Raw genomic sequence first — 27,770 nt, 5'->3', positions numbered from 1 at the left:
TCTGTCACATACTACAAAAATATTGCACATCTTGCACAGGGCAGGATACAGATGATGTCATCCCTCTGCTCAGAGTTAGGTGCCCACCACCACTCTCCATTGCCAGTTGCCTCCCAGGACTGTTGGAAGAGTAGCCCAGCAGGACTGGGAATGCCAAGGAAACTGTGCTAGGCTGAGCAGTGACATTCATATTTGAAAAACAAAACTGATTTTATTTCTAGTTTGAATTTTTCTGGCTTCATCCAGCCAGCGAGTCTCAACCAGCTTTTGGCAGTCACATTAAAGGAGTCTTCCTCTTGGAGAGAGATCAAGTCATCTTCCACATTCACAGAGATGACCCAGTCAGATCTCCTGAGCAATGGAGATGGGTCTAATGCCTTCATTCTTCTCCACTTTCTACCTCTTCTGCACCACTTCCCTGCCTGGTTTAGTAGGCAGGATGCCTCTAGTCAGGAGGCAGGGACCTACTTTGTTTTCCAGGAACAGTGTAGGAAAACAGCCACCAGGCCTGCCACGATGGCCAGCACAAGTAAGGAGACAGCCCCTGCCCACAGGCCAGGCTGGTGGCCCTTGACACGCTGCAGAGCCTCTGCAGGAAACATGTTGGTCAAGTTCAGCATGAAGCCCAGTGTCCACCCGATGTCTGTGTTTGCTGCCTGAGGGGAGACAGCACAGGGCATCATCCAAAAGCACCTCTCCCAGGCATCAGCAGCTTGGTGTGAGGGGCTGAGGGGCACCTCTGCCGTGAGCTGTCCCAGCTGCCGTTTCACATGGGGACCAGGCTGTGGTGAACCTTATCTTGCCAGCAGCAGTTGCACAAAGAGCTTTTCTCTCCCTGCTCCCCCACGGCTAAGGGACAGCTGAACATGGATGACTGCTCTGATCCAGGTGTGCCTCTGTGACCTGCACATGATTTTGGATCTGGGCTTTCCTCCATCCCCATAATCCTTCTAATTTGGCTGCAGAGTCAGTAAGGTTGGAAAAGACTTTTCAGATCATGAAGTCCAGCCATCAGCCCAGCATCACCACCATGTTCATCACTAAGCTGTGTCCTCAAGTGCCATGTCCACATGTTGTTTGAATGCTTCCTGGGATGGTGACTCCACCAGTGCCCTGGACAGCCTGTTCCAAAGCTTGACCCTTTCCATTTTCATTTCCATGAAAAAAACCATTCCTAGTACCTAACTAAGCTTCCACTGGCACAACTTGAGGCTGTCTCCTCTCATGCTGGAAATACTCTGGTCAGGAGTATTTCCCTTTAAAATATTCTGGTTCAAAGTGGTCATGGGGCCACCATCACCTTTGATAAGAACATCAGAGACCAAAGTGGCTAAATCCTGCTCTGCTTTTCCCTGGCCCCCTTAAAATCAGTTAAATTCACAGCAGGGAAAGTGAGACATGAGCTGGGTCAGAGTTTTGGGGGTGGCTAAGAGAGAGCAAAGCTCTCCTGGGGTCCCTGGGGAGCAGCCATGAAACAGGGACACATCTCTGGCACAGAGGACTCCAGAGATGCTGCTCCTGAACATGTCCATCCTCTCCTGCTGCCTACAGGTGTTTACCTGCCTGCTGAAGTGGATGTTGCTCCAGGTATGCTCGTTGAACTTGTAGCCATCGAGCAGCAGCGTCAGGATGTAAAAGGCCACGGAGCAGTAGGTGTGCAGGTACTTCAAATGCCGAGGGAAGCTCTGCACCAGCTGTGAGGCCATCAGGGACAGAGTGCAACAGGGAATGAAAGAGAGGCTCAGAAACCCTCCCTAGCCCAGGGAACAGCAGGGCTTGTGCTCCAAGGGCAGAGATTTAGGACAGGATAAGCACAAGACTCCTGGCAGCCCTTCACAGGGCTCTCACCTCTGCCCAGTTCCTCCTGCAGAAGGACAGGACTGTGGTGTTGACTTCACTCAGAGACTGCTGGCGGGTCAGGTTCAGGAAGTTGAAGGTGTAGTAGAACCCAGCAAAGGCCTGGTGAAAAACACAATTCCTTCCTCACTTGAGAAAAGACCCAGGGGCCCCACTTGCCTGGGGAGAGAGTCCGAAGTAATTCTCAGAGTTCTGCATCTGGCACCACCTTGATGATTTACCAGAAAGTCTCAGAACTGCCTCACAACCCTGGGGCTGCTCTGGCACTCTGAGCTAGTTCAGACAGGCTCCCTCAGACAAGGTCTTCCCATTTCCCTCAGAGAAGGCTGGGACACGGCAGGAGGAACAAGCCACCTCAGAGCACAGAAGAGGTTTGCAGAGAGAACCAGCTTCGAGGATCCCTCTCTCCCCACCTCTTTCCACAATCAGTGGAGAGGAGACTCCCAGTCTATACCATCACCCTCCCCCAGGCGCGGGGACGGAGGCTGCTTACGAAGAAGCGTCCCCGCACGGGGGGCTGATAGACCCCATTGAACCCGCACGGCCCCTGCGCCCCGCAGCTGAAGTTGAAGAGTCTCTGGACGGCCGTGCCACACGCAGCTGGGTCCCCTGTCCCCATCACCATGAGGACAAGGCCAGGGCTGGCTGAGCTTGGCGCACGCACACAGGGGCTGTCGTAGAGCTCCGCCACGGTGATGTTCTCCTGGTACCCCTGGGGGTAGCAGGGGTGAGAGATCTGGGCACTCGAGCTGGCCTGGAGAGAGATGGAGCCATTCACGGGGCTGCCATGCCACTGAGACCCTTCCCACAGCCCATCCCAAAAAGCAGGACTTACACCCCAGGAGGGCTGCATGCACCCCACCTGTGAGCTCCCTGAGAATCCCTGGCTCCCACAGCACTGGGCTCTGGCTCTGTCCCCGGGCAGTTGTGCAGGGACTGTGCTGGGAAACCTCTCTCTGGGCAGAAATGGAGCAAGGCCAAGAGAATGGTGACAGCACAAAAAACTACGCATACAGCTGGCCTTGGGAAATCACAAAAAATGCCACTGCATGTCAAGATGTGGGGAGAAGAGAGCTCTGGCTGGCAACCACCACCACCTTCCACCCAAATGAGGCAATCTTTTGCTTCCCTAGATAAAATCCAAGGCCCTGACAATTCCCAACTCTTTGCCCACAGGCACGCCCAGCATCGCAGGGGGAGATGTGCCATGGCACTGGGAGATGGCTGAGCAGCCCCCGTGCCCCGTGGCACCTGGTGCAGAGCTGCCAGCAGCATCTTCAGGGCCTGGCTCTGCCCGTAGCACAGGTAGCTGTGGCTGTACAGGGAGTAGTTGGTGCCGTAGAGCTGGAAGAACACGGACGTGTTCCTGTCCTCCACGGGCACCCCGGGCTGGAAGGTGATCTGCGTCGAGGCACCGCCAAGGTCCAGAGCTCCCAGAACCTCGGTGTCCTGGGGATGTTCCCATTTCTCTGCAAACGAGAACTGGCCCAACATGCAGCAAGGGTTAGGCTGAACTGCAGGCACTCACACTCACACTCCCTCCCCTCCAGGAGTTTGGGGCTCAGAAGCCCCAGAGGCACCTTCCACATGCCCCTGGCTCCCTGTTTTACCCCTGCCTGCCCACATCCTCCTCCACCCACAGACACTTCCACGGAGCACTGAGCTGCGGCCTCTTGGCTGCCGCACATCTGCTGGCATCCAGACACTTTGATCAGGGAAAAAGGAACTCTGTCTCCCGGAGGCTGATCCTGCTGCCATGTATATCCCTGGGATCCCAAAATCCACCTGTGTGTCGGCACACGAGAGCACAGGGCCAGGCTGAGCTGCACACAAAGATCCTGTTAATCACATTAATGGGGTGGAATCTGCAGCCCACGACCTCAGGGGACATTTGGCTGGGTGACCAGTGCCCCAAAGCTCCATTCTTCCCTCCTCTGCAAATAAGGAAAGCTGGCTGTAGCTCAGACAGGGACGTTCTGCCCGCTGCCCCTCCCCTGCCCTCTCCCCCAGCTGCACCTTGACCAGTGTCTCCAGCAGGTAGTTGACAGTGATCCAGCCAAAGGAGCCCTCCTCGCTCCCCGTCAGGATCCGAGCTCCGCGGAAATCCACAGGGTACTCCCCAATGGCCTTGGACACCTCGGCCAAGACCTGCTCAGCCTTGGTGCTGTTCTCCTCCCTGCCAGCAAAGGCACAAACACCTCAGGTGCTGCAGGCCCTGGCTGGCAGCTCTGGCAGCGGGGCTGGCACTGAGAGGCTGCTGTGCCCTGCCCACGAGCTGCTCTGAGACATCTCTCCAGCACTTCCCTGCCCGCAGGTGGCTCCTGCAAACCCCAAATCCCTCACCCGGGGCCTTGGGAATCTCCCTAAAACCGCTGCCTTCAGGCTCTGCTGGAGCCCTGGGAAAGTTCACGCCACTCTGGCAAAGGGGACCCATCCCCTCTGGGGCTGCTGCCAGGCTGGCACTGCAGAGGGCCAGGCACGTGCCCTGGGCACGGCCAGCGGCTCTCCCGGACACCCCGCGGCACCGCGGGCAGCGCTGCTCTGCCCATCCCCACGGCCTGGCCAGGCAGCGCCCCTGTGGCCCGGCCCGTGGGGCTCGGTGCCAGCCCCGGCTCCGGCGCGGCGCAGGAGCGCCGGGAAGGGCGGCAGGAGCTGGCCTGGCTGTGCCGGTACCTCAGCAGCCGCATGCCGGCCGTGGCCCCCAGGTACGTGGGGGTCTCCCGCTGCTGCTCGGCTGGGACGATCTTCATGGCCCTGTCCAGGCAAGGCTTCAGGCTGGCACCAGCCCCCACGGGGTCATCTGCGTAGCTGGAGATGCCAGGTCCTGCCACAGGGAACTGGTGATGGAGAGAGCCCAGCGCCACCCCGGAGGGACGGCACTGCCGGGGACATGTTCACCCAGGAATCCCGCAGGGGTTTTTTGTCGCTTGACCTGAGTAATCCTGACCTTGCCAGGTCCAGCCCTGCTCCGTGCTCGGAGCTGTCCTGCCAGGAGGCAGCAGTTGCGGCATGGCCACGCACCCTGGGCGCTGCAGGCGCTTCCGCTCCAGCCAGAGCAGGAGGGCTGTGGGCATGCCTGGGGATGCCGAGCACACACCTGATCCTGGGAGGCTGAAGTGCTGGGCACGGCCAGTCAGTCCTGCAGGAGCTGGGGACAAACACAGCTGTTCCCCATTTCCCTGAGGAAGGGGTAGGGTGTCCTGCACCCTGCTGCAAGGACATGTGGAGCTGATAGGCATGCAGAGCTGCCCTTGCACAGCCTCCCTATTTTCAGAGGCTGGCACTGGATCTGAGAACCTGGCAGTTCTGCAGTCGGTAGGGACAGGCTCTGGGGTGGAAATCTCACACTGTCTTCCTGGGAGCTTTGACTCAATGACTGCCATTAGCCCAGGCAGCCCTTACGTTACCCTTTGCCCTCGGCCAGACCTTTGCAGTTAACCAGTAACTGCCACACTGGGGCTGCTGCCCAAGACATGAGGGCAAGGTGAGCTCTGAGCCCTCTTCCCCTTGCCCAGGCACCTCTGCCCTGGCCTGGTGGCCTTTGCTAGCCCCCACCCGGCTCCATGTACCATTTATCTGTTCCTAGATCTGCTCTCCAGAGTGGGCATTTCCTCCAGAGAGACTTCTCCCTGTGCCAAAGCCTAACAGCACTTTTGCAATAGGAATACACGCCCTTGTGGGTATTTGGAAATGCCGGATAAATAAATTAGCATTTATCACACCTGGCATGAATCAGCTTTGGTGTGTGGAACGCAGGGCAGCTCCAAGGCTGGCCAGCCCCGGGTGAGCTGGGCATGGAGAGGGAGGGCAGATCCTGGCACTCACCGGACACAGAGCAGGCCTCCACCTGGGACACAATGCCAGTGTCGTTCTCCTTGTCTGCGGGCCACCGGTAGATGTAGAGGGACGTGTGTGTGGAGCCAGCGTCAAACACCAGACCGTACTAGGGAGGAGAGGGGACATGGGGTGCCAGGGATGCAGACCACCATCACCCGCTGCAGAGTGAGAGAAGCTCCAGGAGAGCCATCGGCGCTCCCAGTGGGCATGGGAGCCTTGAGTGGCCAAACAAGACTGGTGGTCACCAGGACAGAAAAAGTCTGGTGGCATTGCAGTTACCAGCTGTGTTGGGGACAAGGATCCATCCCAAGCCCTGGAGCTGGCAGTGCTTTGGGATGAAAAAGCTGCATGTGCTGTGGGGCCAGGCACAGTGACCAAATTCAGCCAGTCCCACTCCAGTCTGTGCAGGGTGTTGTCCCCACGTTGGTGACAAACAGCACAGCCTGCCTGAAACCCAGGCAAAACCCAACACCCAATAGTAGCCAGCAGCCAAGTGAGAGCTGTGCTCCACCCAAGGACCTTACCTTGGTGCTGGGGGACAGAAGCACATCCTTCACATTCACAACGCTCAGAATGAGGGCGATGATGCTGCAGACACAGGTGACTGCCAGGAGAGCGGCAATGGCCTTGGCTTTGGAGCCCATTCCTCCTCCAACCTGCAAGGACAGCCTCAGCCCCCAGCTCACACCTCATGGATGGGTATGGGACTTTGCCCTTCCTGACAATGAAGCCATTCTCTGCTTCATGGTTGCTCTTGTCATGGAAGAGGATAATATCTACAGGCTTCTCTGGACCCATCCCAGTAGGGCTGTTGGCAGCCTCAGAGTTGGGACACCCTGCCATTCTGAGCACTCCCTCCTTGGAGGATTTTCAATACAGGTTTTTCAGCCCTGCCTTCTCACCTGCAGCCCCTCAGGTCCCTCTGTGGGTGGACCCCAACCCTGCTCAAGCTGTTGCCTAGCTGGCAAGTCAGCATCTTCCTTCACAGCAACATCAATGGCACAGCCCAGCCATGATGAGCTGGAGTTCCAAGCTGCAAGCAGGATCATGGTCTGGCAGGGTACCAGTGTGACCACCCCCTCTGGGGTGCAGAGCCATATCCTTCCAGCACCCACATGCTGCCACCTCAAAACCCATCCCAGAACATTTGGGACCAGGTCACATCTGTTGCCCAGCAGCCCAGATTGTCCCTGAGAGCATCCTCTCTGCTCCAGGCAGAGAAACAGCATCTCCAGCCTTGTGTCTCCTGCCTGGCCCAGCTCTTGCTGATGCCACAGCATGTAAGAGATGCACAGGGACAGTGTCCATGCCTTCTGTGATCCCCACACCTCTCCTGCAGCCCCAAGGGAGGAGGGCAGAGGCAGGAAGCTCCTGCTGATCTGGGCACACAGCCAGGCTGGAATGCCCACAACAATTGCCCTTGGGGACTGGAGCACTTCCCACTTGTCCATCCAGAGCTCAGCTCCCAGCAGAAACAGCCGCCAGACACTCCTAAGAAATTGTAGCAAAGAATCTGCTTCTCCATGACAGCCTCTGCACAGCTGGGCAGCTGAGATATCCATGTGCTCAGCACCTCACAGCTGGTCCAGATGTGCTTTCTGAAATGTGCAGCTCTCCCTCCTCCTCCTGCACTGCCCTGCCTGGTGCCTTGAGCCACACAGGCAGGATTCCTGCTGCATCCTGCTGAGGCTGACTTCGCTTCACGCTCCAGCTAAAATCTGCAGATGGCCTGAGAGCCCTGGGCACCAGAGATGTGGTTTAACCCCACCAGTGCTTTGGGTGGAACCTGGAGCTGTCACTTGGCTACACAATTCTCCTGTGAGTGCATAAAATCCCTGAGAAATTCCCCTGCCCTTTTCCCAGGTCAGTGGAGAGGAAACCTTTAGCAACGTCAAAGGAGATGCTGATTCCTCTTTTGGAGTCAGCATCTCTGGCAATGAAAAAGGGTGACCAATCTCCTGCATGGCATGAGATGCAAAACGATGAACAGCAGCTGTTCTTTGGGCCCATGTCATGGGACATAGGGCCACCAAAATCCCTTATCAGACCTTGTTCTATAGCCAGGAGCCTTCCCTCTACAGTGGCTATGGCCAGAAGAGATTGTATGGAATCAGCTGATAAATCCCTGTCATAGGAACAGGGAATGATTAAGGACCTCTTTGAGATATTAAAGTGGTTATCGATTCAAAGTGATCTCAGACTCCAATCATTAACCCACCACCACCAAGAAATCCACTTAACTATGTCTCCAGTTATCATATGTGCAGTCCTACCAGCCCTGATGGAGTTTGCCCAAATATAGCTGCACCGTTGGGATGTGATTCATCTGCTCCAGGTAACAAACAAAGCAATGGGAAAAGTCTGCAGCCCAGCCTACATCCTGGAAAATTCTGTCCAAGGCACTGTGAAATGGAAGGACAGGAATTGGTGACAAATTGCACTGTTCTGCATGCAGGAGAGGATGGGAAATGGGCTCCTCCTACTCTGCTAGGGACAAATTCCGTTTTGACTGGACAGGGGGCAACACCCAAAGGCAGTACAGAGCCAGCTCTCCCAGGCAGGAGAACAGGGCACAGAAAGGGAGCCCAGTGGGTGGGAAACGATGTGAGAAGCTGATCGATCTGCCCAGGCTTTCTGTGGCATCCCGGGGCTGGCCAGCTCCAGTACCTGCTACCATCCGTGCAGGATCAGGGAGCAGCAGGACAGGAGAGTGGTGCCGATGCCTCCAGAGCTGCAGAGGAGTCACGACGCTGCACAGTGCCTGCCCATTTGGAGGTGTGGAAAGTGTCCAGTTGTGCCCAGCAGCTGGACCAGGTCTGCACTTGTTTGTGCAGGGCTGGCCATGACGAATGGCTTGACAAACACCACTGGGACATCCCTCACTTGCAGCTTCCCTTGTGCACAGGTAGCAGGGCCTCAAAAATTGGGGCAAAAGGCTCAGAGCCACTGCTGGATCTCAACTGCCTGTTGCTCAGGACAATGCGGGGCTGACTTCCCACTGGGCACATTTGAGATTTGAAAGCCAAAAGGGCTCTGAAGTTTCTTAGAGGGTGACTCTGGATGCCAGGAGCATCCTTGCCAGGCAGAGCATTTCCCTGCATCCCACCTCCCACCAACGCTGGGGCTTGGCAGTGCCCTCCATGCCTGGTTCCTGTCCCCTCCGTTCCCCTCTGCCCTGCACCTGGAAACCTCGTGCGGCGAGTGGCCGCCCCGGCCCTCTCGTCCTCCCCCCACCGGCCCACGGAGCGTGTTTCCCCCCAGCACCGCCCCCGCTGCTGCCCAGAGCCCGCTCCCAGTCCAGCTCCACCGAGGGGCAGCCGCCCCCGGTCCCGGCTCCCCCCGGCGCCTGCCCCGGCTCACCCCCTTGGCTCCGGCCGCCGCTCCGGCACCGCCGCGCTCGCCCCGGGCTCAGCGCGCACCTGGAGCTGGGAGCCCGCCCCTGGGACAAAGGCTGCCTCGCCGGCGTGGCCTTCCCCTTGGCCCCGGACCAGCAACCTGCCCAGGAGAGCGCTTGTCCGGGAGGCAGCGGGGCTGGGGCTGGAGAGCCGGGGTGGAAAGAGCATCCGGGATTAACCACTTCGCTGCTGGAGGAGCGGAACAGCCTGGCGCGCTCAGCCCGGGAGCGGGGGCGCTGCGCTGCTCGCGGAGATAATCGAGGGGACAGATAGATCCCAGGCAGCCCCTGCCCCCGGAGCCTGCGGGTGCCTGGCGCCGGAGGCAGCAGCTGAGCTCCGGGAGCCTCAGACACCCCTGCCAGACCTGCGGCACAAAAGCCGTGAGGGGCTGAGCCTGTCCTGTCACCCTGCTGCCACCCTGATGTCACCCGGCTCTGCGGGACCCCCACTGTCCTGCTGCAGGCCGAGCCAGGCTGGCAGCGGGGCTCGGGACAGAAACAGGAAAGACCTGGCAGGTGAGGAGCTGTCCCCACAGCCATCCACGGGGGATCCATCCTCACAGGCAGGTACCGAACTGTCCCCACGGTTAGGGTCATTGCCAAGGGTCCCCATTGCCAGGGTCCTGTCTGACCCCATGGCCAGCACCTGCCCATGGCCAGAGTCCCGCGGCTTTGGGACAGTGTGGGCAGGGAGCGGGCAGGGAGCGGGCAGGGATGCAGGCAGACGTAGCGGCAGATAGGGCAGAGGTGCAGGCAGAGGTACAGCCAGTGAGAAGGCAGGGAGCAGACAGGGTACAAGGAGGGTACAGGCAGGGGGACAGGCAGGGTACAGCCAGGGAGGGAACAGGCAGGATCCAGGCAGGCCGGGGCCGGCTGTCCGGTGAGGCAGCCCCGAGCTCCCCGCTCTCTCCGCCCGCGGCAGCGCCCAGAGCCCGCCCCGGCCGGGGCCGGAGCCGGACGTCCGAGAGCGGCTCAGCTTCGCTTTCGCTTCGCTCTGCTCCGCCGGGGCGGGCTGGGCCCGGAGCCGGCGAGGAACGGGCTGTGCCCCGATCGCCGCCCACGGAGGGACGGAGAGGGCTCCGGGCACAGGTACAGCAGGGTCGGACCGCGGCAGGAGGGAGCTTCAGCCCTGCCCCTTCCCGGCGGCTCGGGGCCAGACAAGTTCATGGTCTCCCCATCCGCCCAGCTCGTGTCCCAGGGGGTCACTTAGGGGGTGGGGGCGACCACGAGCTGCAGGGAGAAGTGGACCCCCGGAGGGGCTGGAGGCTCGGGGCAAAGTCGTCCAAGGAGGACGGCGGCTTGGCAAAGTCCCCTCCTCCTTGCAGACCCTCTCAAAACCATCCCTTCCCACAGACCCTCCCAAAGATCCCCCGTCGCACAGATCTTCCCTCCTCCCAAAGACCATCCCTCCCCCCAAACCTTCCTCCTAAAGACCCTCCTCCCAAAAGCCACCCCTCCCCACAGTCCCTCGGTGCAGACCCTCCTCCTAGAGACCACGCCTCCCCCCAGACCTCCCAAAGACCATCCCTCCGCAGTGACCCCTCCCTAATCCATCCCTTCCTACAGACCTCCCCAAAGCCCATCGATGTCGCCGCGCCTGCTCAGGACGGTGGGCTGGGGCTCGGCGGCCGTGCTGGGACTGCTGACGGTAGTTGTCTTCGTCCTGGTCCTGATCCCGGCAAAGGATGCTGTCCTTCCTACCAGGATCAAAGTAGGTGTCCAGTGAGAACTGGGGGAGCCTGGGAATGCCACCATCCCCTTTCTACCTGGAATTCTTCCATCAGACCTGCCTTCCTATCAGCTTGCGAGTTTCCCCATAACCTGGCCAGCTTGTCAGGACTTAACCTCGTGAAGGTGGCACTGGGCAGATCAACCTCCCCCAAACCACGGTCCTGGCTGCTTGGTAAGGATGGGAGAGAGAAGTGCACCCTTCTCTCCACAGCTGACCCATCTGCCACCACAGTCACTCTCTTCCCTGTTTTCAGATATCCAGGTCACCTGCTGGGTTCACACCTCTCTTCCCTACTGCTTTCTGCTGCTAGTCTGCTAAAAAATGTTTTGTGAGGTTTTGTGAGATTTGCCAAAGGCCTGGGAGCAATTTGAGCCCTTTGGGCCACGCTCGGATGCCTCCCTGTTCTGCGATCACCCTGCTGACCTGCACGTCCTTCCTGAGCTCTGAGTCGCTGCAGTGGCGACCCCGGGGCTGTTAGAGGTGGAGCAGGGCTGCTGAAGGGAGGGCGATGTGCAGACCTCTGCTGCTCACGGTCGTACAGGGGAAGCAAGAGCAGAAGCTCTCAGAAACCCCCATGGCACTTTGTGCAGCCCCGAGCCAGCTGTGACCCGTGTCCCCTCTCCTCCCCAGTACGGTCTGGTGTTTGACGCTGGCTCCACACACACGTCCCTCTACATCTACCAGTGGCCCGCGGACAAGGAGAACGACACTGGCATTGTGTCCCAGGTGGAGGCCTGCTCTGTGTCCGGTGAGTGCCGGGATCTGCCCTCCCACTCTCCCAGCCTCCTGGATAGCTGTCCCAAACTATCACAGCACCGTCACTGATCCGAGTCTTTCAGCCTGCTCTGGGCTGAAGGGAGACTGCCCTGTGAGGAATCACAGGAAAGGGTCAGGGGATCGTCTGCACCTGAGGGAGCCCTACAGTCATTGAGAGGTGCAGAGGTGGGGGAGGAATTGGGCCCCCACTTCCTCAGGTCGTGCAGCCAGTCCTGTCCAGATGTGCATCACCTCACAGCTTAGGAAGCTGGATGTGCCCTTTGCTCCTTCTCCCCTGCCTCAGCTTCCTTGGCTCTTCTTACCACGTGTTCACACCTTTTTCATTATGTGCAGCTTCGTGTGCCCACAGGGCCTCCCCAAAGCTGTGCACAAGTCCCTTAGCAACCTGCTGTCTCCACTCAGGTGGTGCCTGACAGCTCCTGGGGCAGCAGTTTGCATTTTGGTATCTGTGCAGCTCCAAACTGAGCAGGGCTGGGGCTGTGGCTGGGACACCTAGGTGTGTCAAAGCAGCCCAGTAGAGCTCCTGGGGGAATGTGTGAACGTGTCCCCGGCAGTGCCGTCCCTCCGGGGTGGCGCTGGGCTCTCTCCATCACCAGTTCCCTGTGGCAGGACCTGGCATCTCCAGCTACGCAGATGACCCCGTGGGGGCTGGTGCCAGCCTGAAGCCTTGCCTGGACAGGGCCATGAAGATCGTCCCAGCCGAGCAGCAGCGGGAGACCCCCACGTACCTGGGGGCCACGGCCGGCATGCGGCTGCTGAGGTACCGGCACAGCCAGGCCAGCTCCTGCCGCCCTTCCCGGCGCTCCTGCGCCGCGCCGGAGCCGGGGCTGGCACCGAGCCCCACGGGCCGGGCCACAGGGGCGCTGCCTGGCCAGGCCGTGGGGATGGGCAGAGCAGCGCTGCCCGCGGTGCCGCGGGGTGTCCGGGAGAGCCGCTGGCCGTGCCCAGGGCACGTGCCTGGCCCTCTGCAGTGCCAGCCTGGCAGCAGCCCCAGAGGGGATGGGTCCCCTTTGCCAGAGTGGCGTGAACTTTCCCAGGGCTCCAGCAGAGCCTGAAGGCAGCGGTTTTAGGGAGATTCCCAAGGCCCCGGGTGAGGGATTTGGGGTTTGCAGGAGCCACCTGCGGGCAGGGAAGTGCTGGAGAGATGTCTCAGAGCAGCTCGTGGGCAGGGCACAGCAGCCTCTCAGTGCCAGCCCCGCTGCCAGAGCTGCCAGCCAGGGCCTGCAGCACCTGAGGTGTTTGTGCCTTTGCTGGCAGGGAGGAGAACAGCACCAAGGCTGAGCAGGTCTTGGCCGAGGTGTCCAAGGCCATTGGGGAGTACCCTGTGGATTTCCGCGGAGCTCGGATCCTGACGGGGAGCGAGGAGGGCTCCTTTGGCTGGATCACTGTCAACTACCTGCTGGAGGCACTGGTCAAGGTGCAGCTGGGGGAGAGGGCAGGGGAGGGGCAGCGGGCAGAACGTCCCTGTCTGAGCTACAGCCAGCTTTCCTTATTTGCAGAGGAGGGAAGAATGGAGCTTTGGGGCACTGGTCACCCAGCCAAATGTCCCCTGAGGTCGTGGGCTGCAGATTCCACCCCATTAATGTGATTAACAGGATCTTTGTGTGCAGCTCAGCCTGGCCCTGTGCTCTCGTGTGCTGACACACAGGTGGATTTTGGGATCCCAGGGATATACATGGCAGCAGGATCAGCCTCCGGGAGACAGAGTTCCTTTTTCCCTGATCAAAGTGTCTGGATGCCAGCAGATGTGCGGCAGCCAAGAGGCCGCAGCTCAGTGCTCCGTGGAAGTGTCTGTGGGTGGAGGAGGATGTGGGCAGGCAGGGGTAAAACAGGGAGCCAGGGGCATGTGGAAGGTGCCTCTGGGGCTTCTGAGCCCCAAACTCCTGGAGGGGAGGGAGTGTGAGTGTGAGTGCCTGCAGTTCAGCCTAACCCTTGCTGCATGTTGGGCCAGTTCTCGTTTGCAGAGAAATGGGAACATCCCCAGGACACCGAGGTTCTGGGAGCTCTGGACCTTGGCGGTGCCTCGACGCAGATCACCTTCCAGCCCGGGGTGCCCGTGGAGGACAGGAACACGTCCGTGTTCTTCCAGCTCTACGGCACCAACTACTCCCTGTACAGCCACAGCTACCTGTGCTACGGGCAGAGCCAGGCCCTGAAGATGCTGCTGGCAGCTCTGCACCAGGTGCCACGGGGCACGGGGGCTGCTCAGCCATCTCCCAGTGCCATGGCACATCTCCCCCTGTGATGCTGGGCGTGCCTGTGGGCAAAGAGTTGGGAATTGTCAGGGCCTTGGATTTTATCTAGGGAAGCAAAAGATTGCCTCATTTGGGTGGAAGGTGGTGGTGGTTGCCAGCCAGAGCTCTCTTCTCCCCACATCTTGACATGCAGTGGCATTTTTTGTGATTTCCCAAGGCCAGCTGTATGCGTAGTTTTTTGTGCTGTCACCATTCTCTTGGCCTTGCTCCATTTCTGCCCAGAGAGAGGTTTCCCAGCACAGTCCCTGCACAACTGCCCGGGGACAGAGCCAGAGCCCAGTGCTGTGGGAGCCAGGGATTCTCAGGGAGCTCACAGGTGGGGTGCATGCAGCCCTCCTGGGGTGTAAGTCCTGCTTTTTGGGATGGGCTGTGGGAAGGGTCTCAGTGGCATGGCAGCCCCGTGAATGGCTCCATCTCTCTCCAGGCCAGCTCGAGTGCCCAGATCTCTCACCCCTGCTACCCCCAGGGGTACCAGGAGAACATCACCGTGGCGGAGCTCTACGACAGCCCCTGTGTGCGTGCGCCAAGCTCAGCCAGCCCTGGCCTTGTCCTCATGGTGACGGGGACAGGGGACCCAGCTGCGTGTGGCACGGCCGTCCAGAGACTCTTCAACTTCAGCTGTGGGGCGCAGGGGCCGTGCGGGTTCAATGGGGTCTATCAGCCCCCCGTGCGGGGACGCTTCTTCGTAAGCAGCCTCCGTCCCCGCGCCTGGGGGAGGGACAATGAGAGTTTTTGGCATAACCCATGGAAAACTGCTCTGGGAGAGTTTCTGATTAGAGCCAGCCCTGGGAGCTGGGTTGTGCCTGACACATGGAGACACAGGGGTTGCTGACCTTCATGCCAGGTGGCCCCCGACCTCTGCTCTCCCAGCACCATTCCCTGTCGGTGTGGGCAGCATTCCCAAGCTCCCTCCCACAGGGTCATTGCCAGCACCTTGCAGTGATGGTCCCCGTTAAAGGGTCCCCTGCGAAGGGGTGGGGGGCATCAGTGGCCTGAGTGCTTCACTAATCTGTCACCTTTGGTCTTGACACCCACAGGCCTTCTCAGGGTTTTATCACAGCCTTCACTTTCTGAACCTGACAGGAGGGCAGTCCCTGAGCTTGGTCAATGCCACCATCAGGAAGATATGCAACAGCAGCTGGAAACAGGTGAGGTTCTGCCCAGGAGTGCGTTTCACCTGGGCACTGGGCAGCCTGATGGCTCATCCACGGCCCATCCTCTGCTGTGGTCAGCTGTAGAGAGCCAGGAGGAGCAAAAAGGTCTCTGCACCTGGAGAAAGATGGGAGAGCAGCCTGCTCCCCGGGTCTCTTTGTTCTCCCGGTCTTTGCTCCCAGCTGCACTGAGGGGCTGTTCCCCAGTGTGGGCACATCCAGCACTGCTCTGTGTCCAGCCTCTCCCCCTGTTCTCGCACCTCTGCAGGTGCAGGAGTTGTTCCCCACAGCAAGCAGGACCCAGATCCGTGACGCCTGCACAGCCAGCTCCTACATCCTCACCCTCCTCCTGCAAGGCTACAAATTCAACATCACAACATGGCCCAACATCCACTTCATCCGGCAGGTAGGAGAGCGTCCAGCAGCCCCCAGCTTCCACACTTTGTGCCATGAAGTGCCTTGTGCCCACCCTGCTGCTGCTGGGGATGGGGGATACCAGGGCAGCACAGCCCCACTGCCCATACCCAGGGCAGCTCTTGAGCTACACTCGTGCAGCTGCTGGCACATCTGGCCTGACACTTTGTGCTCTCCCCCAGTTTATGTCACTGCTGGGGCCTCTGCAGCCCAAGGCGGGCACAGAAATGGTGGTTGTGGAGCAGAACCTGGGGGTGCATGCTCTTCTCTAGTTTGCCTGATACTTTGCAGCCTTTCCCATCCCCCTTCCCTGTCTGTCTGCACAGGTTGCTACCATAGATGTGGGCTGGACTCTGGGTTACATGCTCAATCTCACCAACATGATCCCCTCAGAGCCTCCCACAGCAGTCACAGAGATCCCGAGAAGCATCTGGATAGCAGCCACAGTTCTGCTGGCCATCATGCTCGTCCTCACCTTCTGCCTGCTCACAGCCACATGCTGCCAGAGAAACTCCTCGGGCTACGAGCAGCTGTAGCAGCACTGCCTCCAGAGGCTGCCAGGCCACAAATCCTGCTGCCACACTCTGCCAGGAGCTGCTTCCCGAAAATCACCCCTGTGTGCCCAGAGGCCATGAACTTGTCCTGAGGGGCCGAGTCCTGGCCTGGTGAGCTGGAACTGGCACAGCTGTAAAACACCCTCCTCATAGCTGTGTGCTCTTTGGTTCTCCTTTCCCTGTGCTGCTGGTTGGAGATGCTCCAGGAGGGATGGCTTGGCCACGCAGGGCAGGGGCTCAGCACTGGGGCCTGGGGACCACCCTGCTGTGGGGTGACTGGAGAAGGGAGCTGGGGGGGTCTGGCAGCAGTGGAACTGTCACAGGACTGGTTACAGCCCACAGCAGAAACCCTGGGTGGGACACAGGTGGGACACACACATCTTGCCCCATCCCAGGGCCAAGGTCTGCATCTCCCATGGCCAGTGCCAGCCCTGGGGCCATGGCTTTGGGGATGTTTGGGACACTGGCCTGGTAGACAGGGCTCTGCCTTGGACTGAGAAGCCCTGTGAGGGGGGGGTGGCACAGCTCCCTCCTCTCCTGCCTGAGGTTCCTCTCCAGTGCACCTGTACCCCACCTGTCTGCCCCATGCCTGGCAGACAGCTCATCCTTGCCAACACAGGGTGACTTGGGAACGCTGCTGGGACATGGCAGAGGCAGAGGGGCTCCCAGGGCCCCCCATACATTTTTGGGGAGTCTCACTGGCAGCCACGTGATGGGTGAGTTGAAACACCTCCTCAGAGAAGGAAAAGGCCTGTCCTTGTGCCCTGTTGGCTCCACTGCAAGGTCCAGCAGACACCTCAGTGTCTGCAGGGACACCTCCCATAGATTCATTGTTTCCCCTGAGTCTCGTTCATCACCAGCCCTTACTTGGGAGACAGAAGTAATAAAATCACAATGATTTGGGAGCAAAGTAGCAGGCATTTCCCCATGTGCTGCCTTTTATAATGTTTATTTGGATGACGAGAGCTGTGAGGTGCCCAGCATTCCACAGGGACACCAAAGGTCTGCTCCTGACTGTGGGAATGCAAACAACAACACAAATCATCCACAGAGCAGCTAAAAACGAGCAGAACCAAAGGCAAAGGCTGTGGGCAGGACCCAGCTCAGCCATGTGCAGGGCAGGACTCACAGCCTGATGGAGCCTCATCCTGACACCCATGGGGTCCAGGCCTTCTGCTGGTGGGACTGTGCTGTCTCCAGGAAGGCACTGAGGAACATCAATCCCTTTATTCCAGGTGAAAAGGAAGAGGATGAGATGAGTGGTGAGATGTGATGATCAGATGATGTGACATGCCGTAGCACGGTGATGAGATGAGGAGATGGACTATCTGGAGGGGCATGCACCACACTTCTGGCTGTGGGTGCTCAGTTTTCTTTCTCCAAGACCATCTCCACATAAGCCCCATCCACAGACCCTCCACAGGGCCAGCTGGGGTCCCACAGAACATCCCTCAGGCTGGCAGACCTGGCAGGGACCCGCCTGGCTCTTGGTGACAGCGCTCAGAGCTGGCATTCCATGCAGCTCCCTGTCCCCAGGTGCCTGCACTGTGCCCCACCAGGCTGGCACTGGGGCACTGTCCCACGGCCAGGCTGGCCCTCCACAGCCCCAGGACCAGCCGGTGGGATGGAGCCATGTCTGTAACACACAGAGCAGTGACAGGAGGCACACAGGCTTGGCTGAGGCTTCTGCAGGCTGATCCCATTGTGTCTCCATGGGAGTGGAGCTCCTCTGGAAACTTCAGAGAGTGCCTCTCTGCGTGTTGGGGGCCAGGCCCGTGGAAAAGCAGACCCCAGCTTTTGGAGCTGTAGAGATGACTGTGCTCAGAAGCACAGACCCAGCTCTGGGCTCCAGCTCCGCAGGCAGGAGCTCCAGCACAGGGACTCCAGCACAGCTCTGCAGCCCCAGTCTGTCCCTGCTGGGCTCCCAAACGGCCAGGCAGGAGCATGGGACTCCAGCACGGCTCTCCAGCCCCAGTCTGTCCCTGCTGGGCTCCCAAACGGCCAGGCTCCTACACCCACAGCTGCAGGAGCAGGGCAGCGAGCCCCAAGACGAGAGTGAGGATGATGAAGGCGATGGCTGCAGCCCAAAGGGAAGACCTGTGGCCCTTCAGCCTGGCTGGCGCCTCGGCTGGGACCATGTTGGTGAGGTTCAGCATGTACCCCAGCGTCCAGCCCACGTCGGCGCCCCCCGCCTGCCCCAGAGAGAGGGGACGGGGTTAGCCCTGCAGGAGAGCTACTGCTGCCAAGGGGCCACCCAGCCCCTCCTGCTCTGCCCACACGGCATGCAGCAGCTGTGCCCACAGCTGGATGGGGGCAGGCAGGGCTCTCTGCACCACTGCTCCCCAGCACCTTTGCTCTCTGTGCCCGGATCTCCCACCCCTGCTACCCCCACACACGGTCTGGTGGGGCTGGTTCTCCCCAGCACCCCCACACAGGGTCTGGTTCTCCCCATCACACCCATGCAGGGGCTGGCTCTCCCCAGCACCCCAAAACGGGGGCTGGCTCCCTCCCGGGACCCCAGCACAGGGGCTGGCTCCCCCTCAGCACCCCAGTGTAGGAGCTGGCTCTCCCCAGCACCCCCACATAGGGTGTGTCTCGCCCAAGCACCCCAACATGGGCTGGTTCTCCCCCAGCACCCCAACATGGGGCTGGTTCTCCTCCGGGACCGCCTCTGCTCCCCCTCACGGGCTGGGAGCGCTGCCCACCTTCATCTGGAAGAAGATATTGTTCCAGCTGGTCTCATTGAACTTGTAGGCGTCGAGGAGGAGTGTGAGGATGTAGTTGGCGTTGGCACAGTATTTCGGCAGTCGCTTGGGATTCTCTTCGGGGTAGCTGGAAGAGAGCTGGGGTGGGGAATGTTTGGGGAGGAAGGGGAGTTATTGACAGGCCATTTCTGTGCAGAGACAAAGCCCTGAAATGTGCTGCACAAGCGGCAGTGGCTCCATAGTCACTAACAGCCAGGAAGAGACTCCTGGGCCAGGCAGTGATTTTGAACCTCTCTAAGCAGGACAACTTCTTTGGGGAGGATTTACACTCCACATGGAAACAGGCACATACTGTAGCTTATTGTAGCTCCTCCTGCCCCAGATTCTCCCATCTCGGCCTCTTCATGCAAGGGGCTCCTGCTCTCTGCCCCACGGTAGCGCTGGCACATTTCTGGGCTTATCCACCCCCATTTATTGCCCAGAGGAGCTGTGGCTGCTCCATCCCTGGAAGTGCTCAAGGCCAGATTGGATGGGCTTAGAGCAGCCTGGTCTAGTGGAAGGTGTCCCTGCCCATGTCAGGGATGTGGAACAAGATGAGCCTTCCCAACCAAACCAGTCTGGAATTCTATGATTCCAAGATTTGACTTGTCTCCAGCATGGTGCCAGCAGCTGGCTCTGCTCTCACCATCCTCCCTGGCATCCCCATCCCCACCTCCATCCCCGTCCCCACCTCCAACCCCAGCTGCTTGCTGCCCTTGCCTGCCCTATCTGCCCTTTTCCCAAGGGTGAATGAGTGAGAAGTGGATACAGGACAGTCCCAGCTCCACCCAGAGCTCAGAGGTGGCTCTGCTGTGTAGGACACAGTTCAGAACCAGAGAGCCTTGCCCTGGAGGGGTCCCCACTCCCTCCCCCCACCCCAGGACCCCTTTGCTTCTGAATGTTCCACACGGCCTCCATCCTGAGGAACGTACATCCTCCCAGCTCCTTGTGCAGAGCCCCTCGATGGCCTCTCTGACCACAGCCAGCGGCTGCCCCTCCGTCAGGTTCAGGAACTTGAAGTTATAGTAGAAGGCAGAGAAGGCCTGCAGGGCGAGAGACAGCAGCACTGGTGAGCTGCGGTGGGGCACCCCAGCAGCTGCAGCAGCAGGAGATGGGGTTTTCCTTCATGGGGTTTGTCCCACCCCAGGTAGTCCTGGGGCATTGTTGTCCCTGTCCCTGTCCCAGCAGGTGATGGGCTGGGGGTTGGTGCCTGCTGGTGACAGCAGCACAGCCAGCACAGCCAGAGCCTTGCCTGAAGCCGCTGTCTCAATTCCTATTGACAAACCCTGTTTTGTTAACAAATCCCTGGCAGCGTCCAAGGCCAGGTCGGACAGGGCTTGGAGCACCCTGGGATAGTGGGAGGTATTCCTGCCCACGGCAGGGGGGCTCAGGATGAGCTTGAAGTTCCCTTCCAACCCAAACCAGTCTGGGATTCAATGATTCTCAGCATGGTCCCGCTTGGAGATTTGGCTGGAAAACCATCCAGCAGCAATCCCCAGTGTGCCCTCAGGCAGTGGTGCTTGGGGAGGCTCTTGCCCCTGTTCCCTGCAGGGAGGTGACAATGCCACGGGGCAGCGGGGACAGCCCAGCACCGGGGGACGCCTTTCCGAGGAGGTGGGAGGACGGATTTGCCTTACGATGAACTGCCCCCGGAGCGGGGGCTGGTAGACGCCGTCAAAGGTGCAGTCCTGACTCTGGCCACACGCCGAGAAGTTGAAGAGCTTCCTGAGGGCTGCCAGGCAGCCGCTGGCGTTGCCCCTGCCCTCCAGGGTGACGGTGCTGTCGCCCCGGGGCAGGCGCGGGTCGCTGCCGTCCGTGCAAGGGCTGGCGCGGAAGGAGGACAGCGACACGGTCTCCTTGTAGCCCTTTGGGTAGCAGGGGTGATCGACTCGTGTGCTGGGGGACGACTCCTAGGACAGCAAAATGCAGCTGCAGCTCCTCCGGAGCCTCCTGGCTGCGTGTGGACACACCCAGCATCTCACCAAAGCCCAGCACCGGCATTCCCAATTCCTCTGCAGGGAAAGGCCCTCCTACCCTTCAGTCCTGGTCTTGTTGGCTGTCCCAGCGTGAACCCAGCACTAATTCTCACTCTGCTTTATCTCATTCCCTCTCCCACAGAGGCCCAGTTTCAAGGAGCCAGCATGTCTCTGCTCTGCCCAGAAGGATAATTTCTGGGGACATGTAAAGCCCTCTCTAGCTTTAGAGAGGCTAAAACTAAAACCAGCTAAAACCTCTGGTTCTAGCTCCAGCTCCCTCCAGGGTCACAATGTGGGACTTTCCTGGCCATACAGCAAGGGCAAACCCTTCTGGCTCACCAAGGCAGCTCTGCTGGTGAGGTGCAGCTCCATGAAGAAGCTCTTCACCTCTGACCTCCCCAAAATTGGTCTGAGAAAGGTCTTCAGCTCACGTTTCTCAGGTCGTGAAGAGTAGCTGAGGTTTAGGGGAGCTGTAGGCTCCCTGTGACAACCCTCTTGTTAAGGCATGATCAACTAGAGCAGGCTGCTCAGAGCCTCGACCCATCAGGTTCTGAGGATCTCCAGAGACAACGACTCTACAGCATTTCTGGGTCTTATTCCAATATCTGATCATTCCTATTGGGGAAAACTTTTCCTCTTTGGTTGGAAGCTCAGATGTTCTAGCTTGTGCCCCTTGCCTCTTGTCCTGGCACTTTGCACCTCTGAGAAGAGGCTGGTCCTGCATTTCTGCACACTCCATGTGAAGCCAGAAGATCCCAAACTGCCCCTTTTGACATTTTCCCCATCTCTGGAAATGTCCAAGGCCAGGCTGGACGGGGCTTGGAGCAGCCTGGGATAGTGGAAGATGTCCCTGCCCATGGCAGGGGGTGGAACAAGATGATTTTTAAAGTCCCTTCCAACCCAAACCAGTCTGGGATTCCATTATACCCGTGCTCCTCTCCACATTTGCCCTGCCATGATCCAAGGGGTCTGTCCTTGCTCTCAGTCCTTGCTGATGCCTCTCCAGAAGAACCCTGCCTGTCCTTAATTTATGCTTTAACAGGTGTGTGGTTGCCATCGTGACACCACAGGCCTCAGCAGCCTCTCACCACAATTAATTCCTTCGCCAGCCGCTGCAGCATCTCGTTCTGCCCGTAGCAGAGGTAGCTGTGAGTGTAGATGTTGTATCTGTACCCGTACAGGGTGAACTCAGAGGCTTCACTCTGGCTCAGTACTGAACCTTCGGGTATAAAGGTGATTTGAGTGGATGCTCCTCCAAGATCCAGTGCCCCAAGAATGTTGGCTGCCTCCGGATGAAGCCATGTGTGTGCTTTGGGAGAGTACTGCCAACAAGAGCCAGGAGAGAAAGAGGGTTAGCACAGAATGCCCTGAGCAGAATTCTCATCCCATGGAAGACAACAGGGTTTTGGTATTAAATTCAATGGGCCTCTGCATGTGGGCCCCCCTACCCTCCCTGCCCAGGCAGCTGGGATATTTATCAGAGCCAGGCAGAGATGGAACTCCCAGGTGGTCAGTAGGGGCTGACGCTCTCAGGTGGTCAGTAGGGACTGACACTCTCAGGTCAGTAGAGACTGACACTCTCAGGTCAGTAGGGGCTGACACTCTCAGGTGATCAGCAGGTGCTGATGTGCTGTGGGCTCACCTGGCTCTGAGTCACCACCCCCAGGCCAAAGTGTTGGTGGCAACTGGCTCGGGGACTTGCCCTTCCCGAGGAGGCTGCAGGGGTCCTGGTGCAGGAGGAAGGATTTCTATCCAAGAATCCTCCAGCAGCCCCCACAGGAGCCCGACACTGCCAGCACCACACCGAGCTGTGTCACGGCTGGGACAGAGCTTTGGTCTGAGCTGCCTTCAGCTGGAGTCTCCCAGCACTGCAGGGAGATGGAACTTCCCAGGCAGGGAGACAGAGCCCAGCTGTGCTGCACTGACCTCACAGATCCCGAGACCCTCTGACCACTCGGTGTGGATATTGCCCTGAGCTCTCAACAGACACCCTCATTCCTGAGCTCTCCCTTCTCACTCACTGTGGGCAAACCAGAGGATGTGTCTCCTTCCTTTGGGCCATTGCCAAAAGCTACCAACCCTGACCTCTCCTGCACTGAGAAAGCTTGAGGAAAATCAGAAAAGCTGTATAGCAAAGGGTGTTCCACCCTTCTCCCACCTTGGTGAAGGAGTCCAGCAGGTAGTTGATGGTGATCCAGCCATAGGCCCCCTCTTCCTCTCCGGTAAGGATCCGAGCCCCTTTGAAAGCCACAGGGTACTCCTGCATGGTTCCAGCGACCTCAGCCAGGATTTGCTCTGTTGCTGAGCTGTTCTGTTCCCTAGGAAGGATGCAAAGGACAGGACACATAGCCAACTACAACAGAGGAAACACAAAGAAAGTCTGGTTCTCTCCCAGTTCCACACACTCCCAGTTTTTGCAACAAGCAGTTTGGCTGAAAGGGTTTCCTGCCCTTGTCTGAGCTGCTCATCCGAGGTAAATCACAGCTGTCTCAGCTTGGCATTGCCAATCTAGGAGCAACAGCAACCTTTCCCCTACAGTGCAGCTTGATCCCAGTCACCCAGAGCCTTCCCAGGCCACCCTTCCCTGCCTGAGTGCTGGAAGCTGGAGAGGGTTGTGCTGCAGGACCTGGGTTTGAACATTACCCCCTAGCTGTGCCCAAGACAGGGCTGGTTGCTGACCTCCAGCATTTTTTCAGGAAGGTTCCAGGCTGGGTTCAGACCTCTCAGTGGGGAAGATGTCTCAGGGCTGTTCTTGTTCTCTGGAGTGAGCAACCTTCAGGCTATGGCGCAGCTCCTGCCCAGGTCTGATTGCCAGGGCACAGAAATAACGTGAGCTATCTGCAGCCATAAAACCAAGAGCCATGAAATGAAGGCTGCCATTTGAAGAGAGCTAATATGGGCTGGTGAAAGGTGGGGACAGGACCTGCAGCACTTTGTTGCCTCCTACCTCTGCCCCACCAGCACCCATCCACCTGGACAGGTGGCATATCTGCTGGCATCCCAAACCCCTTGTTATTAAGGAATAATGAAGAGCAAACAAAGCTGTGAAAAACATTTCTTGCTTAGAACTGGGCATGCAGCACCATCCTGGGATGTCCTAACAGACAATGCTCAGGACAGTTCAGCCCTCCCTGTGTCTCTAAGCTGCCTTTTCCCCCTCTCCTCCCTCCCCAAGTTGTTTGCTTGTGGCAGTGTGGGAGCTGGGGTCCTGGCCCTGTGCAGGAACTGTGCTGGCAGTGGCTGTTTGCAGCTCTGTCACTGCTGACACCCCCAGCAGTACCTCAGTAGCCTCATGCCAGCCGTTGCTCCAAGATAAGCTGGGACATCCCTCTGCTTCTCAGCAGGAATAACCTCCAGGGCTTTATCCAAGCACTCCCTTAGGGAATTGCCAGCTTCAGGGGGATTGTTGGCATAGCTTGATATGCCTTGCCCTGAAAAAGAGTCAGGATGGGACAGGCTGATGGGAATGGCTTGGGTCAGGGTTGTAGGAACAAGAGGGCACAGGGCAGTGAGGGCTGTCACCTCTTAGCAACAAAGGTACTTCTCCAGGGTCCCCTGAGACCTGACTGACTCACATGTCCGTTCCTCTCCCATGTCCCCATGCTTTCAGCAGTGTCCCCAGTCACTACAGGTGACACCTTCTCCAGCCAGGACAGCAGCTGGGGGCACTCCAAGGTGGAGGAACAAAAACTGATTCACCATTGATGTGCTTCAGTCCCCCCCAGTGCATGGGCACCCTGCAGCTCAGGGACCCCCCAGCCACAGCCACAGCTCCCCTGTGCCCACAGTACCAGCCCGAGGGACAGGGCTGTCCAGCCAGGTCACCCTACCCACCACTGGAACAGAGCCCATGGCAGGGGGATACTGACCATGGACATCACAGGACAAGGTCTGGCTGACCACTCCAGTGTCGTTCTCCTTGTCTGAATCCCACTCGTACACAAACAGAGAGGTGTGGGATGAGCCCGCATCAAACACCATCCCATACTGCAAGGGAAACCAACACAGAATCAAGGTGGGGGAGCAGCAGCCTGGCCCTGGCCCCATTGTGGCCCTGCCAGGGCAGTGGGGCCAAAAGATTCCCCCAAGGCCACGTCTGAGGCACAAACCCATCAGCTGTGCTGTGGCAGAGCAGAGCGGTGGCCTCAGCCCCCCACAGTGACTAAGGGACTGTCATTCCCTCTCCTGAGGTCTGTGCTGCAATGCCAACTCACACAAGCATTTCCTGCTGTTTCCTCATGCTGTTTTATTTTCTTTCATGGTCACATACCTTTTGTGTCTGCACTGGCCCCACCTTGGGGCCAGCAACTCTCCCATCTCTCGTGCCCCTGCTACCCCGTGGCTGCAGCCAGTGTGGGCAGGCGTGGCAGGGCCTCTACAGGAGCACTCAGCCTCCTGCCTCTGCCCCATAAAGCCTTCCCCTCAGCCAAAGCTCTGCCGCCCTCTCCAGCAGGGTGGGATGCCATGCCCAGGGCACGACAGGATGTTTGTGCCATGGTGTGAGGGGAGCTGGCAGGAACAAAGGGAACACCGAGGTGCCCTGGTGGAGCACAGGGAGCATTTGCCCCAAGGTAATCACCAAACCTGGCACAGCACAGTGGGGATAAGTTCCAGAGGAGCCTTCCCCTCTGACTCTCTTCTGCCTGCACCTCGAAGTGGGGACAAAACACCCACCCTGCTACTGCCAGGCAGGTCCTGACCCCATTGCCTCTCCCAGCCCCACGGACCAGCTGCTGGCTCGGAGCACCTGCCCAAGGTGACTGGGCTCACCACAGGTGCTCAGGGACCTCCTCTGGTCTCACCTTGACCGTGGGTGGCAGTGTCACATCTTCAATCCTCACCAGGCTGAGAACCAGGGCGATGATGGAGAGTGCCACCAGTGCCCCGATGATGGCACCGGTGAAGGACTTCTTCCTGGCCAGCATTGAGGGAAGGCTCCTGAAAACGCAAACATGGGAGAAGTGTGGCTGGACACGTGGGAACAACAGTGTCAATGAGAGCTGCAAGGAGATCCATTCTGAACGCTGACCCTGTCTTAAGCCATGCCGCTCAGAAATCCTGGTGAATAATTAGATTTTTTCCTGGGAAAAGCAGTATTAGGATAAAATACAGGGAGCCGAACGAAAGAGGGGCTGGGTGCCCCGCAGCCTGGCAGAGCCATGATGGGATCACAACAATCTCCCAGCTCCCATACCCAGGTCTGGTGGGGGGTGAAAGGAACCCTGCACAGAACAGAGGAGAGCACGGGGAGCTGCCGAGCCCTCAGCTGAGGCACTGCAGCTGGGCAGAGAGGCTGTTTCACAGGCTGGGAAGGGCAGCTCACCTGCCTGCACTCCTGAAGCACTGGCCCAGCTCACCAGGCCGTGCCCTGTGGTGTCCCTTGGGGTCCCTCTGTGCTCCTCCAGTGCAGCAAGCGCAGCTTGGACTTGCCTTTTATGTCCTCTGGAAGTGGATACTGCTGGAAAATCTTCCCCCCATTATTTTCTCTGAGGGCTCATCAGCCTCAGGTGAAACTCTTGAATATCTGTTCTCCTGTTTGTCTTGCAGGTGTACATTCATGGCCCCTTCTCTTCAGCCAATTAGTTCCTCTTCCTCCTCATTTGAATGGAATGGTATGAAGGACACATCACTGCATTTAACCCTTGTCCCTCTGCTTCTCTGGGCTGTCACACCCCCTGTTTCTGTTTTCTCTTTGCTCTCCCCAGCCTTAACATTCCCATTACAAGCTCTCTACAGGGTCTGGAAGAGGTGAGAGTGATGCTTGCAGCATGCATTGCCCAGCAATCTAACAGTGGGGTAGGTACCTGACAGTAACTTCTCCTGCAGTGAGGTGGAAGCTCACATCAGAGGGGAGGACTGCCCTGCCAGGGGTCTCAGCAGTGCTGGCTGGGCTTTGCCTTGGGAGAGGCCAAAGCACCTTCATGGCCCAGCTGGGACTGTGGTCAGCCCTTCCCTAGGTTTGACCCAGCCCTGTGCTGCTCCTGGGGTCCCTGCAGAGCCCAAGGAGAGGTGAGGGAGTGGGGAGCACTCAGGACTGCCCTGGCAGTGGAAGGGCAGCGGAGCAGGGATCTGCTCTCCCTGGGCCTGCAGCCGAGCTGATTCCTGCTGCTGCAGCTCCCTGATAAGAGCCTGCTGGGGCTATGGCAGGATCTGCACTGACAGAGCCAGCTCCAGCTGCCTCAGCTGAGCCAAACGGGGCAATGCCAGAGGGAAATGCTGTGCCGGGGAGCTCTCACAGCCCTGCCCCTGCAGGGTGGGTGTTTCAGAGGTGCTGCTGTGTGCACTGGCAGTGTCACCATACCATGACAGCAGGGGCTCCTCCGGGTGCTCCCTCTGCCTGCTGTCCCTAATCTGGGATCTTCCACCCCGTGGAATCAGAGCAGATTCACGCTCTGAGTCAAGATAATGATTTTATTTTGCAGAGATGGGTGCTGGGTGGTGAATCAAAGCTGACACACCCCCAGCATGCCAGGTGCCCATTTTTACACATTTGAAGCAATAGAAATGAGCAATTCCCTACAGCTAACCACAACTAGTGCAGCCATTGGTTTTGCAGGCTCTGCCTCATTCAAAGAGACCCTGCACACTTCTTTTACTACTTCTGCTCTGTGGGGAAGGGGCTTATGGGAGTAAGGGGTGATCACAGCCTGTGGGCAGGGATTTTACTGTGCTAATAAGCACCGGAAGCACACAAAGTACTTTGGCTTTGTAATTTGATTTATAGTGCCCTCCTGCTCTTCACTTTTCGGGTCATGGCTCTCGGGTACTGCAGGATTGGTCTTTCATAAGTTCTTTTGTTTGTTCTGTACTGCAGTGAATTTTTAGCCTTCTCGTACTTCATTTCAACAAATCCCCTCTCTGACATTTAGGGAAATGTCCATAGTGCATTTCCCATAAGTCTCACCCTATTTTTAGAAAAACATAGTTGACCCTTACCTGAAAGAACAAAATAAACACAAACTCTTTCATTTTGAGATATGATGGCATGTCAGTACAGTCTCTGTGGGCTCACTGCACTTCAGCATTCCCATGGAAGTCTCCTTTGGGGTGGCTCCTGAAGCCCAGAGGGTGCCACCACT

The 27,770-nt window shown here is 58.5% G+C and overlaps 3 protein-coding genes across 14 annotated transcripts; 1 reads left to right on the top strand and 2 right to left on the bottom strand.

Moving 5' to 3' along the window:
• Positions 1–191: 191 nt before the first annotated feature.
• Positions 192–9,146, bottom strand: LOC128798391 (ectonucleoside triphosphate diphosphohydrolase 8-like). 9 transcript variants are annotated; one of them, XM_053961810.1, is made up of 14 exons: positions 9,055–9,146; positions 8,362–8,455; positions 7,936–8,096; positions 6,219–6,350; positions 5,683–5,800; positions 4,805–5,005; positions 4,531–4,681; positions 3,874–4,033; positions 3,498–3,680; positions 3,109–3,339; positions 2,351–2,611; positions 1,849–1,959; positions 1,560–1,694; positions 192–656 (listed from the first exon to the last, which is right to left on the bottom strand). In XM_053961810.1, exons 3-14 carry the CDS (start codon positions 7,951–7,953, stop codon positions 465–467), a joined length of 1,893 nt encoding a protein of 630 aa, XP_053817785.1. In that variant the 5' UTR covers positions 7,954–8,096; positions 8,362–8,455; positions 9,055–9,146; the 3' UTR covers positions 192–464. The 9 variants fall into 9 exon arrangements, with proteins under 9 accessions (XP_053817785.1, XP_053817789.1, XP_053817786.1 ...); XM_053961814.1 differs by having other exon boundaries at positions 2,522–2,611; XM_053961811.1 differs by having other exon boundaries at positions 7,968–8,096.
• Positions 9,147–9,212: 66 nt separating this feature from the next.
• On the top strand, positions 9,213–16,884 carry LOC128798393 (ectonucleoside triphosphate diphosphohydrolase 8-like). 4 transcript variants are annotated; one of them, XM_053961823.1, is made up of 10 exons: positions 9,213–9,604; positions 10,655–10,799; positions 11,451–11,568; positions 12,207–12,357; positions 12,855–13,014; positions 13,549–13,779; positions 14,277–14,537; positions 14,890–15,000; positions 15,272–15,409; positions 15,744–16,884. In XM_053961823.1, the coding sequence occupies exons 2-10, from the start codon at positions 10,674–10,676 to the stop codon at positions 15,951–15,953; spliced, it is 1,506 nt and encodes a 501-aa protein (XP_053817798.1). In that variant the 5' UTR covers positions 9,213–9,604; positions 10,655–10,673; the 3' UTR covers positions 15,954–16,884. The 4 variants fall into 4 exon arrangements, with proteins under 4 accessions (XP_053817798.1, XP_053817799.1, XP_053817800.1 ...); XM_053961824.1 differs by lacking the exon at positions 9,213–9,604 and adding an exon at positions 9,636–9,655; XM_053961825.1 differs by lacking the exon at positions 9,213–9,604 and adding an exon at positions 10,042–10,177 and having other exon boundaries at positions 14,277–14,366.
• A 1,051-nt stretch (positions 16,885–17,935) lies between these two features.
• On the bottom strand, positions 17,936–25,642 carry LOC128798394 (ectonucleoside triphosphate diphosphohydrolase 8-like). Its single transcript, XM_053961826.1, has 9 exons — positions 25,494–25,642; positions 24,561–24,678; positions 23,972–24,122; positions 22,850–23,009; positions 21,780–22,013; positions 20,353–20,625; positions 19,648–19,758; positions 18,677–18,814; positions 17,936–18,163 (listed from the first exon to the last, which is right to left on the bottom strand). The coding sequence occupies exons 1-9, from the start codon at positions 25,614–25,616 to the stop codon at positions 17,981–17,983; spliced, it is 1,491 nt and encodes a 496-aa protein (XP_053817801.1). The 5' UTR covers positions 25,617–25,642; the 3' UTR covers positions 17,936–17,980.
• Between the last annotated feature and the right edge of the window lie 2,128 nt (positions 25,643–27,770).

Source organism: Vidua chalybeata, chromosome 21, assembly GCF_026979565.1.
Source record: "Vidua chalybeata isolate OUT-0048 chromosome 21, bVidCha1 merged haplotype, whole genome shotgun sequence".
Classification (NCBI taxonomy): Eukaryota; Metazoa; Chordata; class Aves; order Passeriformes; family Viduidae; genus Vidua; species Vidua chalybeata.
The sequence above is the reverse complement of the archived record's forward strand: the minus strand, read 5'-3'. Positions and strand labels throughout refer to the sequence as shown.

Bases quoted from the DNA above. Each gene is read 5' to 3' on its own strand.
- LOC128798391 (XM_053961810.1), bottom strand. The intron at 4,682-4,804 runs GTCAGGATTACT...TCCCTGTGGCAG, and splicing joins GCAGGGCTGGACCTGGCAAG to GACCTGGCATCTCCAGCTAC. The intron at 3,681-3,873 runs GTGCAGCTGGGG...CTTTGTGTGCAG, and splicing joins TGCTGGAGACACTGGTCAAG to CTCAGCCTGGCCCTGTGCTC.
- LOC128798393 (XM_053961823.1), top strand. From the start codon at position 10,674: ATGTCGCCGCGCCTGCTCAGGACGGTGGGCTGGGGCTCGGCGGCCGTG. The intron at 13,015-13,548 runs GTGCAGCTGGGG...ATGTTGGGCCAG, and splicing joins TGCTGGAGGCACTGGTCAAG to TTCTCGTTTGCAGAGAAATG. The intron at 15,410-15,743 runs GTAGGAGAGCGT...CTGTCTGCACAG, and splicing joins ACATCCACTTCATCCGGCAG to GTTGCTACCATAGATGTGGG.
- LOC128798394 (XM_053961826.1), bottom strand. From the start codon at position 25,616: ATGCTGGCCAGGAAGAAGTCCTTCACCGGTGCCATCATCGGGGCACTG. The intron at 19,759-20,352 runs GTAAGGCAAATC...CTCGCCCTGCAG, and splicing joins CGCTCCGGGGGCAGTTCATC to GCCTTCTCTGCCTTCTACTA. The intron at 18,164-18,676 runs GTGGGCAGCGCT...TCTCTGGGGCAG, and splicing joins ATATCTTCTTCCAGATGAAG to GCGGGGGGCGCCGACGTGGG.